The 12,557-nt window shown below is 42.5% G+C and overlaps 1 protein-coding gene across 1 annotated transcript; it reads left to right on the top strand.

Annotated features, from left to right (window-relative positions):
• Positions 1 to 1,126: 1,126 nt before the first annotated feature.
• On the top strand, positions 1,127 to 11,188 carry LOC311027953 (germ cell-specific gene 1-like protein). The gene is made up of 9 exons (XM_084032178.1): positions 1,127 to 1,262; positions 4,107 to 4,266; positions 4,470 to 5,521; positions 7,244 to 7,438; positions 8,435 to 8,494; positions 8,808 to 8,966; positions 9,253 to 9,364; positions 9,954 to 10,255; positions 10,439 to 11,188. The coding sequence occupies exons 3-9, from the start codon at positions 5,326 to 5,328 to the stop codon at positions 10,606 to 10,608; spliced, it is 1,194 nt and encodes a 397-aa protein (XP_083888304.1). The 5' UTR covers positions 1,127 to 1,262; positions 4,107 to 4,266; positions 4,470 to 5,325; the 3' UTR covers positions 10,609 to 11,188.
• Positions 11,189 to 12,557: the final 1,369 nt, after the last annotated feature.

Raw genomic sequence — 12,557 nt, 5'->3', positions numbered from 1 at the left:
TACTAACGCAAGTCTGATGACATAATGTGTGTACGTGTGTATGTAAATATACACACATGGGATCAACGCCATCCAATAATTAGTGATTGATCATGCTATCGCCTACTGATGCCACTAAATGGGGGGGTTTAGCTCAGGAGGTAGAGCGTGTTGGCTGACAACCGCAAGATTGCCAGTTCGATCCCCGGCTCCTCCTAGCTGAGTGCCTGGTGTCCCTGAGCAAGACACCTCACCCTAATTGCTCCTGACGACTCCGCCGTTGTGTGTGAATGTGTGTATGAATGGGTGAATGTCAGTCATTGTTGTAAAGTGCTTTGGAGAAAAGCGCTATATAATGAGGCCATTTACTAAATATGACAGTTCGTTTGGCGATGACTTCCTGCAGAAGCACCTCCACTTCAGGACGTTTTTTGACATTTGAAGTCCGGCGCTCCACCGTCCCTGGATCTTCATTTGGGCTGGACCTAATTCAGTGAGTGGAGCCCAATGAATGGATGCTGATCCTGACCGACTGAGTGTTATTACCAGATAGCAGACTCCAGACCCTTCACCAAGACCTCACCCACCAATGGCAGCAACTAGGCATATCTTTCCTGTATTCTTGGGTAAATGTGAACACGAAACGTCGCATTTTAAGTTGCTTTAATTGTAAATATACATCCTGTATGTATGTTGCTGGTTCAGGCCTCTGTCGTTCTTTGTCGAACAAACTCAACTGATGCAACAAAACAAATAAAAAAATCCTGACAAAGTTTGAACAAATTGTTCCAAAACATGCTGTTCCTGGTTTTCCAATCACAGATTCAAATCAGCAACTTTGAAGTCATGGGATTGCCTAAAGCTGGCTGCTGTGTGTTTATACTGTACAGCTTTACTGGGTTGTGTTAAGAAGGGTTGAAGTTTAGGGGGCAGCACGAACCACAACGCCACAACACCGTGACACTCAATCCGAGCTCTTCCATACCATACTGTCCGATTAATCAGTATAGGAGCGGAGGTCAGGAGGGTTAGGAGTGAGAGAGCAGGAAAGATGAAGAAAACAAGAGAGAGAGGGAGAAAGAGCTGCGGATGGATGGACACGATATATGGGAGGGGGGGGGGGGGGGGGGGGTAACAGATGGACTTGTGAGGATTAGAGAAATCTGGGTGGGTTTCTGATGGAAACTCACCCAAGACGGGTGACGGGAGTGATGAGGGAGCCCAAAGGAAAGGTGAAGGAAAGCGAATCCACGTTCATACAGAAGAGAAGAGTCTCCATTGAGGTGAGTCGAGACTTTTCCTTTTTTCTCCAGAGTCCTTACTTCACGCACAAGCGTAAACTAATCAAAAAAAGTTAAGCGTGAACAGCAGCTGGATTTTTTTCCAATCGCATACATGAACGGGAAGATTTCAGCTTAACCTGATGAGATGATGCACAGGGAAAGCAATAAAGTAGGTTGGGTTTTTTTAACTGCAAATGTCCTGCTGTTTTAATGTGGAGGGTATATTCCTGGTCCCCATGTCAGAACAGCACGTACCCACCAAAATGTTCTGAAATCACTATGTTGTGGACGCTGGGATGATCAGCTGTTCTAACATGGACAGGTGGGGCGAGACATCACGGTGGCATGGTGGTACATGTGATCGGAGGAGGCTTTTTTATGGCGTCAGTAAATCAGAATACAGGACTTGTTCACTTAAATCTGACTGGTCCTGGTCCTGGTCCTGGTCTCTCTGTGTTATTTCTAGTGGAGATCCCAAGAGTTCTCTCCGTGTAAACTTCATGTAGCTTCACTGAGAGAAAAGTAAAGTGTGTATAACTCACTGTCACTGTATGCAAATGGTTTTGAAGTGTTAGAAGATGAAACTGCGCTGCATGTTAATTGGAAGCCAAACTGTCAACTAAGGTGACATCATGATGAATAATGCATCACAATATTTGAAAAATCACAATTTGTTCTTCCTCGTCTTGAAGTCAGTGGGTTTCTTGATTATATTGAGCGCCTAGCAGGAGGCGAAGGGACGTTTAGGGATTTCCATAAGAGAACAATTCATGTGCAGGGCTCAGAAATGCTGGGTGGAAGAGGGGAAGAGTCTCTGGGTTTGGGGGGGAAAGGAGCAGTGGAGGTTCGGGACCAGGAGTACAGTTACTTTGTTACCGTACTTACAGTTTTTCTCAGTCGCTTTGGTGCTTTTCTCAGATCAGAATGAAAATTCTCAGAACTATTAGTTCAACCTCCACAACATTTAATCATTTGTGCACATCATAGTAGCAATTTCTCCTTCCTCTGAACAAATTGCAAATGCTTTTGGACATGTATCAGTTGCTTTCATACAATTTTCTGCTGTTTTATAACATTATCATTTGCTTGTCATGTCAGTCAAAATTAACTATACTTATGGATGCTGAATAGTCGTTCCCAATAAAACTAATAGTCTTCATTTCATTGCTTGAGTCATTACATACAAAACTGTTGAACTAGTTATCAAATTCTGTCAAGCACATTTTATACCTTTATTTATCATTTTTCCTGGAAATGTCTCCTAAATTGAACAGTTGCTCTCAGGTGAACTTCAGCTTTCACTCAGGAGGAGGTGTGTGAAGTATTAGTTGTAACCAATGACAAGCCACTGGTTCACAGTCACTCAGGGATGAATCCCATGAACCCTCACTTGGCAAGCATATATGAACCGAGCAGGACATATAGTGTGGACCATTTCTACAAAACAGGGGAAGAGGGAGAAGAGGCCAAATACATCGGCAGATTCCTAATGACATTAGGGCTGCAGTTGTGGACCATGTTGTCAATCACGGTCTCACAATGGCTGAGGCTGGTCGGAGGGTGCAATCAAATGTTGGAAGAACCACTCTGAACTGAAGCTCTAAAAGGGTGTTTCTTATGTTTGTTCTAAATAAGTGACTGTAGTGTATTTTTCTTTTGCACAATGCTGTAGAATTACAAAGAGCAGATACAGAAAAAATGTGAAACGTATTCAGTGTCTTGTACTCACTTACTCCCCTAACTCCAGCAATGTGTAACTTTACTGTAGTTTTCAAATGGCTCTACAAGTAGTGTTTAGTGCTGTCTTGAGCATTTTCAGGTCGCGTCACCGAGTTCTGACCTTTTTTTTGCATTGGAAAACACTGAGAGAATAAACTGTCATAATGAAAACATGACGAAGCCATTTGACTATCTTGTTCTAACCGATGGTGTCAAGACTTCTCATTTGATGACGCTGGCAGTTTCATTGACATGAATACTTGCTTTTGAGGAATGGACGATCCATTTTGAGCAAGTGACGTGGTTTTGCAGGTTATCCACTAGGTTTTGCAGTTTGCACTAATTGTTTTGAGAAATGCACTAACTGCTATGCAAATGTTAATAGTGATGTGAGAAAAGCACCAAAGCGACTAAGAAAAACTGTAAGTAGAATTCTCAAGTATCTTTACTTGAGTATTTTATTTTTCTGGCAACTTTTTACTTTTACTCCCTACATTTTAAAGCAAACATCTGTACTCTCTACTCACAACTCACAGCAGACTCATTACCTTAGTTTTAATGCATTCGAGGGGATTATTCTTTTCTTATTAATATCATGTTAGCATTGCCTTTACTGTGACTTGAGTTAAGAAGTTGAATCAGTACTTTTACTTTTATCAGAGCCTTTTAGAATCTGTACTTCTACTTGAGTAGAGAACATATCACACATCTGGAGGTGGATGATGGCAATCAGTGGAAACTGCTTCAGGTGTGTAGGTTGATTGGCAGGGAAGGAAGTGGATCAGCCACACCCAGGCAGGAGAAACACACACACACACACACACACACACACACACACACACACACACACACACACACACACACACACACACACACAGACACTCACACAGACAGGTATAAGCACAAACTGAGGAGGCACAACAGACAATGGAGGGAAACATCTAATTCAATTTTTTTTTTTAATGACATCACCAAAGGACCATTTTAAATGTCTTGTTTCATTCATTTGTGCATGCATTTCCTTTCTTGGCGTGTATCGTCACAACATACAGCTCTTGTAGAGTTTTCTTTGGGTTGAGTTTCAGCTTTGTCGTGTTGTCTCACCCCCCTTTTTGCTGCTTGCAGTGCTGCAGTGATGTACAGGTGCACTCCAGGACACCTTGACCTCGCCCCTAGGGGTTATAGGTGCAAGAAAGCACACAGGCTTTAAACTTTGAAGACCTGGTCTGCACTGGTGTGGAACAAAAAGAGTCTGGCTGCCACATTTACTGGTTCTATTGGATCTGTAAGTACTTCCTATGCATTGATATATTGACACTTCAGCCTCAGCTGTTACCTAAATCCAAAAATAACCCCAACGGATGAAACATAAATGATAAATAGTAATCAGATTGATTTTGGGATATCAACATACATTAATGACAAAATAATGGTGAAATATACATAACGTCAACAATTCGTCTCTTAATCTCCCTTCTTTACTTTTAGGTGGTCGTCCAGTCAAAGAGATCCCGAGAGTCAGTCGACATTAATCTTATCCACCTAACCCTGCGAGATTAATACAGATTACCAGGCCCAGAGGTAGGCCTGAGATCCAGGACTAATCACCCCTTTGTGAGCCCAATCCCTCCTGGAGAGGTGGAGGAACAGGCTGAAGAACGGGATGTGCCCTGAGAGTGCGGCCGATTAGTCGCAAAATCCCCCGGATAAGATTTAGACGTTTATCTTCATCCGGGAGCAAAAGCAAAAGTCGTAAAAAAAACGCTAAGGATCGGAGACGGGGAAGCATGGGGTAGAGTCACAGCTCGGTGGCAAGAAATGCGTGGAGTCGAACGTGGCACCTGGCTCGTGCCGTAATGCCAAGAAGAAAAGAGGGACTCGAATTTCAACGTGATGAGCTACTTTTGCTGACTCCCTTTGACTGAGTGGAATAAGCGGAGAGCCGGGGTTCCTCCGGCAACCTCTGGCCTGCACATCTGTCTCTGTCTCACTCGCTGGAAGTGATTAAAAGCCAGCACTTCATCTTCTTCACTCCACTGTCCTCTGACCTCTGCTCATCGACTGTTCTCTTTCCTCAACCCCCCGCCCCCCCCTTCATCTCTCCACCCGACCTCTGACCTTTGTTCCACTTCTCAAACATCTCTAATCCCCTCTCGCCGCTTCCTCTCTCTTCGTACCATCCTCCCTGAATCGATCCCAATCGCCACGGCAACCCCACCGCGTTTACATATTGATGTAAATCCTCGTCCCGATTGGCCTACCGGCTCTCGCAGCAGTTTTTTGAACCCGGGCCAACTCTGAACAGTGAAGTCCAAGCACACTAGCTCCCCATCAAGACGCAACGATGCTGGAGAACATGTCGAGGCGTAACCGCTCCCTGCTGTCACTGTCGCTCACCTCATTGGCCCTCACCCTGTCCGTCTTGGCCTTCTGCACCTCCTATTGGATCGAGGGAACTCACAAGGTGGTGAAGCCTCTCTGTCTGTCACCCGTCAAGTTGAAGAACTGCGGGCAGAACAACAGCCAGCCGTACACCACAGGTGATTCCAGGGAACAAACTCAGTTAGGATTTCAGTGTGGCTGCCCACTGGTGTGCACGTACACATCAAACAGAAAAAAAAAGGTTTGGTGATTTGAACGCCTGTATGTTATTTTTTAAGACTGGGATGCATTTTGCAGAAAAGTGACTATCAACAGCAGTGTGTCGATTTCAACACATTGCCTCACATGAAAATGAATCGTAAAAATGCTGTTTAAACAATAGCAGCTCAGTTTTACCTGAAGCGTATATACATCATGGGGCTGGCGAATCATCAAATCAGTGTTCATTTGGGAATGTAAAGGTGCTGAATTAAAAATTATATTATTTTGAGTATTATTTTGCTACGTAAACATATAGTGGTTTAATGTCACCTGAGCAGAGAATGAAGTTGCTCTCCCTCTGTGTGTGTTGTGATTCAAGCTTCTCCTGTCCGGTCCCACGTGCATGTTAGTGCATGTGAATCTCTGTTTTAGCTAGCAAACGTAGGGGAAAGCGTAGCTACTTAACAGTGCTAGCTCTGTCAGCACAGTTGTTTGCACTATTCTTGCTATTTGCACCGCTAGCTTCTAGCTGCCGACTCAGCTGTCACCATGTTGAGAGCCATGTGGAGACAATGTATGTCTCCCTGTATGTGCATGCACTTCAATCACGTTTACAGTCTCGTTTGTTTGATTATTAGCAGGAAACCTTAACAACTAAAAGGAGGCATTTTTGAAAATGTGCAAGAACTGTTGAATTTATTCGACTGGAAACGGTTGACATTTAATAAAACACACGAGAAAACAAACCATTTAGTAATTAATAATAAACAATTTGTCTCAATCAGCTTTTCAGTGGTACATCAAATTGTAGGAATGCATTTTGACTTTAATAGCAGCTGAATCAATAATTAGTGTCACAGTAGCTACACAACAGCCACATACATAATAAGCATGATCATGGTTTGACCAGGAAATGAGCAACGCCTTCTCCCTGTAGATTAGACTTGCTGCTTTGACTTTATTTTTTTAGATCATATTGATGAATGTTGCAAAGGGAACAAAAATGTTGAGTCTAAAATGAAAAATGCTGCCATCGTCTTTTCTACAAAGCTGCTGTGAAGCTGCATAATGCAAAAATGCATGTAGAATACAGATATGTATAGTTACTGTCCCGCCCTCTCCTGCAGCTCACATGCATACATAAAAACGTGTTATTTCACTTCTGAGAACATCTGTGAGGGAACATACAAGATATTCATTATATAAGAATCATTATTAATGACAAATGTTTTTTTGTTTTTTTTCAATCCAACACAATAGTTTTCTTGCACCTCATATTCACATATTTTACACTTGACTCGGCTGGCAGAGATTGACATAATCCTGGCTTTGTTGCTAATCTCAGAACTGTATCTGCAGCTGCATGTTATCTGGATTCACTGACCCGCTGTCTTATCTGGCAGCACTAAGCCCGTTTGTTTCCATGTCGTATTCAATTTTCACTCGATAGAAAATGACAGATTACCTAAAGAACAGTGTTTCGGGGCAGGATTGTGTTACACACTGTGACCCACAGGAGACCCCGGAGAGGATTTACGCCTGACAGTCTTTGCCCGCTGGCTTCAAAAAGAATCCCTGCTTCGAGGGAAAATGTTTCATTTAGGAAGGTGTCTAATTCTGCATTATTTACCCCTGAGTTAATCCTAACTTTGATCCTTTCATTTCTTTTCTCCATCCAGAGGCCCCCACCCCCGACCCGAGGCTGCCGCCCTCCAACGTGACGTTGTCACCGCTGCAGAAGGAGGAGCTGGCCAGGATCAAGAGGAAGCAGATGGCCAACGCCGTCCACTACATCTGGGAGACGGGCGAGGACAAGTACATGCTGCGTTACTTCCACACCGGCTTCTGGCTCTCCTGTGAGAAGCACAATGAAGGTGTGTGTGATGGTGTGGTTCAACAACTCGGTTTGTACTCAGGTTCAATGTTGGGAGCAGAAAAAAGGAATGTGATCATCGGAATCAAATAAAGCCAAAGTCCTGATTTCAAAACCCTACATAAGGACGATCAGCAAATGCATTATTTCGTCTTAAAATGGCCACTTTAACTGATGTATTATTATATAAAAATCAATTAAAAGATGACTTCTGATTTGTGTGGGACATAACAATGGTCTCCTGGGTTAAAGTCCTCACCCATTCAGCCTGAACTCCTCCTCCCTCTGTATTTCTCCATTCACGATTATGCAGATTACATACAAATTGATTTTGCGGGATACAATTTGCATGGCTACAAACATGAGCCTGTTTATTTATTAAAAATGTGAGCAAGTTCCTTCACCTACAAAAGACAAATGAATCAAACCAGTTTCTGCCACACTTTGATTATTGCTGCTCTTTCTAAAATACTGATATAATTAAAAAAAAAATGTCATCACTATCTTTATAACACGGCAACAATGAAGGTGAGCTCCACAGTTCACATCCGAGAAACTAGCATGGGAGAAAATGTGAACGCCAGCAGCTTACATATCCTGAAAACAAAAAGTAATCACTGGCATGTCTTTATGTTCCACTAAAGGACGCGATTGGTTGATACTTCAGCCGTCTGATCTTTAATTCGTCCTCCCATAGGAACGTGAACCGCTGGGCTTACGGGAACTCTTTCTAGTACATATTCAGAATTTATAATAAGTTTAGACGCAACATCGATGGGAGATTATTTATGTCATCTCGCCCCAAAAGCTACATAGTGCAGTTGTAACACGATGATGATAATCGTTGTGCTTTTGTTATGGCTGAGGATATAAAGACAGACAAGCATATGAAGGATTCAACCTGATATGGAGCATTTTTACTACTATTAAGACGTAACATTGTGTTTATCGCCGTGAGGATGTCGACACATGAACTCTGTTGTGATTGTTCTTCCAGGTGAGGATCAGGAAGAAAAGTGCCGCAGCTTCATTGAGCTGACACCAGGAGAGACGCAAGGTCGGTAGCAGGAAGGATGGATATGATAACCTTTATTCTAATGAACAATTCTGTCACCAAAGCCAAACGTTCAGTATTCAAGTTAAAGGACTAATTCCACACTTTACCACTAAAAGTACTGCAATCGAAACAAATGAAAATGAAACTGTCATCTGATACTATCAGACAAATGTAGTGAAGTAGAAGTAAACTTTGAGTACATGTACTTTATCAAACATATACTCAACAGTAAATATACACAGTTGAAACCAGGCAGCAACATCCGGTTCTGAGAAGTGAGGCCAGCAACTCAACACGTGTTCTTCCCCACCAGGCGTCCTCTGGCTCTCCGTCATCAGTGAGTTCACATACATCGGCCTTCTGGCCATGGGCTTCCTGCTGATGTGTGTGGAGGTGATTTGCCTCTGTGCCAAGAGGGAGATGAACGCCCTCAAGATCAACGCCTTCGCCGCCATGTGCACTGTCCTCTCCGGTGAGGGGGGGGCTGTTATAATATGTCACTCTTTAACTTGTGTTGAGGAGTAGTTGTTTTAATTAGGTTTAATGCATTCAATTGAAAGGATGACAAATGCAAAAGATTACACACAATTCCTGAATATTTTATGGAATTTTGATTAATTATTATTATTGGGGTTGTTTTTGAGTGGTTGACAGAATCATTTTTCCTCTATTCCTGCCTCTGTCTTTCATCTCTCATCATTTTCTCCCAAATAATCAGATTTATTGTCTGTTCTCTTTGCCTTTTCTTCCTCCACCAGGTATGATGGGGATGATGGCGCACATGATGTACACAACAGTGTTTCAGATGACCGTGAGCATCGGCCCCAAAGACTGGAGGCCGCAGACGTGGGACTACGGATGGTCTTTTGCGTAAGTTACATACAACAAAGAATGGGACGATACAGGATTTTAGCATCAAAATATTGTCACGAGTGAATTCGAAAAGCAGTGTAGCTATCACTTTATGGTTTATGATCATCTTATTTACGATTATTAGATTGTTTCCACTTAATAGATGTTCACTTTTTTGTTTCTTAACACAATTCAAAGTGAAACCAGTTTGTTCTTTCATGTATTTCAAATGGGTATTGTCTCATTTGAAGCATTTGAAGCATTTTTTGATGATTATCGGGATAATATTGTGAATCCCAATTATTTTACCCAGAATAATTGTAACCTTAAATGTTCATATTGCCCCATGCCTAAACGCAACAAAAGTAGCCTACTGTCCAACCGTGGCGATCTCCTTCCTGCACCAACATTCTGTGAACTTTGAAATTTAATTTTCACGACATGTCGAGAGCAAAATACGCTTCCCTTGAAATTAAATTCAGAATGCAGTTTTGTCGTGCGGGAACGTGGCGATGTCACATGTGACTTTTACCGGGCCTTCAAACAACAAATTGCCTGCAGGTCGGCCTGATGAGAGAGGTCAAACTGTTCCCTCTCCTCCCTCCAGCATGGCGTGGCTGTCGTTCAGCTGCTGCATGGCCGCCGCCGTGGCCACGCTCAACTCCTACACCAAGACCCTGATCGAGATGAAGCACCGGGCCCGGGTGAGGCTGGACGAGGTCCGTGCTGCTGCCTGCGCTCCTTCCTACGAGGAGGTGGTTCGAGCCGGCGGCGGAGGCGTTTACTCCGTCAGTCAGCTGATCCAGCTCGGCCAACAGGGGGCGCTCATGGACCCTCTGTGGCCCAGAGGCGTGGGCCCTGCTGTCGGTTCTCTGGCCTGCGGCGCCGGGGAAGCGCTGCTTGTTGGCGGTGGAGGGATCGGAGTCGGAGGGATGGGAGCGGTTGGCGTTGGGATGGGAATGGGAGGAGTCAGCATTGGAGGGAATGGAGTTGGAGTGGGAGGAATGGGAGCAGTAGGAGGAGGTGGGGGAATGGGGATGGGAGTGGTCGGCATTGGAGGAAGTGGAGTCGGCATGGAAGGAATGGGGGCAGTGGGAGGATGTGGAATGGGAGGATGTGGAATGGGTGGGGGGAGGCTGGTGGACCCTCATGGTATGGTGGTGGTGGAGGGATGCGGCGCTGAAGGATGTGAAGACTGCGAACGGGAGATGGACGAGATAGATTACGCCCTGCAGGAGGAGAGAGAGGACTCACTCTGCTAAGACTTCAGGAGACCGAGGACTGAGGCGGCATCTCATCAGGACTGACTCTTCACAGTGTTTTTGAAGCTACATTCATACAAGATCGTAAAAAGACTGATTATGTTGTACATATGCAGTTACAAATGTAGCATTTCTGGACTGTTTCCAAGTTATACAATGATTCTAAGCTGTCAGTTGACATATTGACCACTAGGGGGCAGGAAGACAAACTCATAGACTCACAGCTCCACTAAACAGCAGACAATGAGCAACGTTATCCCACCATGTAAACCTCTGCTTTCATGAGCGAGGCTGCTAAAAGTCTTTGTGCATCTGAAGAACCAAAACAAAAGGGTAAAAGGGACTAAAATAGGTTTCATGTTGATTCTCAGTGGTGACTCATTTCTGAGTTTTGACATGCAATAGCACCCTCACACCCCTGTTAATATTTTGAAACTAATTTCCTATTTATTATTTATTTTATTTTTTATGTTTCCAGCAGGTGTGCAGAAAAGTGTATATTTTTCAAAAAGAGACAATAGTTTGTACATAGAAGTTCAGAGAATGTAATGACAGAAATTGCAATGCAACAACAAATACTTTTGCAGGTCACACAGCTTTAAACAAGACTGTGATGTTATTTCATTTTTGTTTGTATTGTTTTTAATCGATGTTTGCATGAATGGATGAAAACTCCCTCCAGTATAAGGTGATGAATAAAACGGATTCCGTGTGCGCGTCACTTTCATGTTGAGATTTTGGCAATATGATTATGTATTAGTCCCATAAGTCAAAATAAAATCACAATAGAACATAAGTCATCTAAAATAAAAGTAAAATTATAAAAAATAAAAGGAAGATCTATAATTATGAGAACCACAAGCATTTTAGTCTCTTTACCATGTTAACATTTTATAAATAAAACTTGTCTCAAGACAAACACAACGAGGTAAAAAACGATCAGGTTTGTGACCCGTGTTTTAACTTTCCCCGTGTTCATGTTTATCTAGAAAGAAAGATTTTGTGATGAGAGAATACAAGATTACAGCATCAGGGAGATTTGGATATTAACACAGATGCTTTCCAATGCTGGATGGAGGATTATGTCAATAATCTCCCCAGTCAGGGGAATAATACGGAGAGAGGTTGACATAATATAGGCAGTGAGGCAGAGATCACTATGTTGAAAGTAATTAAAAAAAGAAAATCAAGTCAAATTGTAAAACAGTTCATGGAAGATAAGATGGTTTATTTAAAAAAGTCAATTTTATTTTGAAAATTCTAAGGACATTGCTTCCATTTGCCACAAAACCAGATGATTATAAATGTAATGTATATGCTTTAAAGCAAAGAGTATAGTGAAACAAGTTCAATGAGAAGGCTTCCAAGGAGGGGATTCTTTTTTTATTTTATTTCTTAAGTAATCTTTCAAAATAAATGTCCTCTTTGGTGAACTAATAAAAGATCATTTAAAATTGATTTGCGTCATAACAAAATAAAGACTTAAAAACCACAGCAGATGTCTCAAAGAAAGTGGAGCCAAAATATAAACTCGGTCTTCTCGTTATGAAACAAATGTAATCTTTTATGTAGATTATGTGTTGTCTTGAATGAAACAGGCCAACTGTGAACATCTGGAGACTTTGGGAGGAATGAGGGTTTGGGCTTTTAATTCTAAATAACGCAAAATAGTTCAACAGAATATATTTGCAGCCACAAAATTAAAAGAATAATAATTATTGCAGGATATTTTCTGTTGTCTGAGTTTTAGACAGAGTGTCCCGGTTGTGCTGGATTATCCACAGATCCCACTGTCAACAGGGAGAATTGCTCCCAATCAGAGCTGTGGGGAATGTGGATAATCCTTTGGACAACAGTTGTTTTAAATGTAATTCCTCTGTTGTTCAGGATTAACCTGTGACAGCTGTGCAAACTGTTTAAAAAGTGGGTTCACTCGTAGCTGAATTTTA

Source organism: Eutrigla gurnardus (genome assembly GCF_963514095.1).
Source record: "Eutrigla gurnardus genome assembly, chromosome: 17".
NCBI classification, from domain to species: Eukaryota; Metazoa; Chordata; class Actinopteri; order Perciformes; family Triglidae; genus Eutrigla; species Eutrigla gurnardus.
The sequence above is the reverse complement of the archived record's forward strand: the minus strand, read 5'-3'. Positions and strand labels throughout refer to the sequence as shown.

What these genes read in the sequence shown, in the direction of transcription:
- LOC311027953 (XM_084032178.1), top strand. Translation starts at nt 5,326, where the DNA reads ATGCTGGAGAACATGTCGAGGCGTAACCGCTCCCTGCTGTCACTGTCG. An exon ending in CTGTGAGAAGCACAATGAAG is followed by an intron (nt 7,439 to 8,434) that starts GTGTGTGTGATG and finishes TTGTTCTTCCAG; the next exon opens with GTGAGGATCAGGAAGAAAAG. An exon ending in GACACCAGGAGAGACGCAAG is followed by an intron (nt 8,495 to 8,807) that starts GTCGGTAGCAGG and finishes CTTCCCCACCAG; the next exon opens with GCGTCCTCTGGCTCTCCGTC.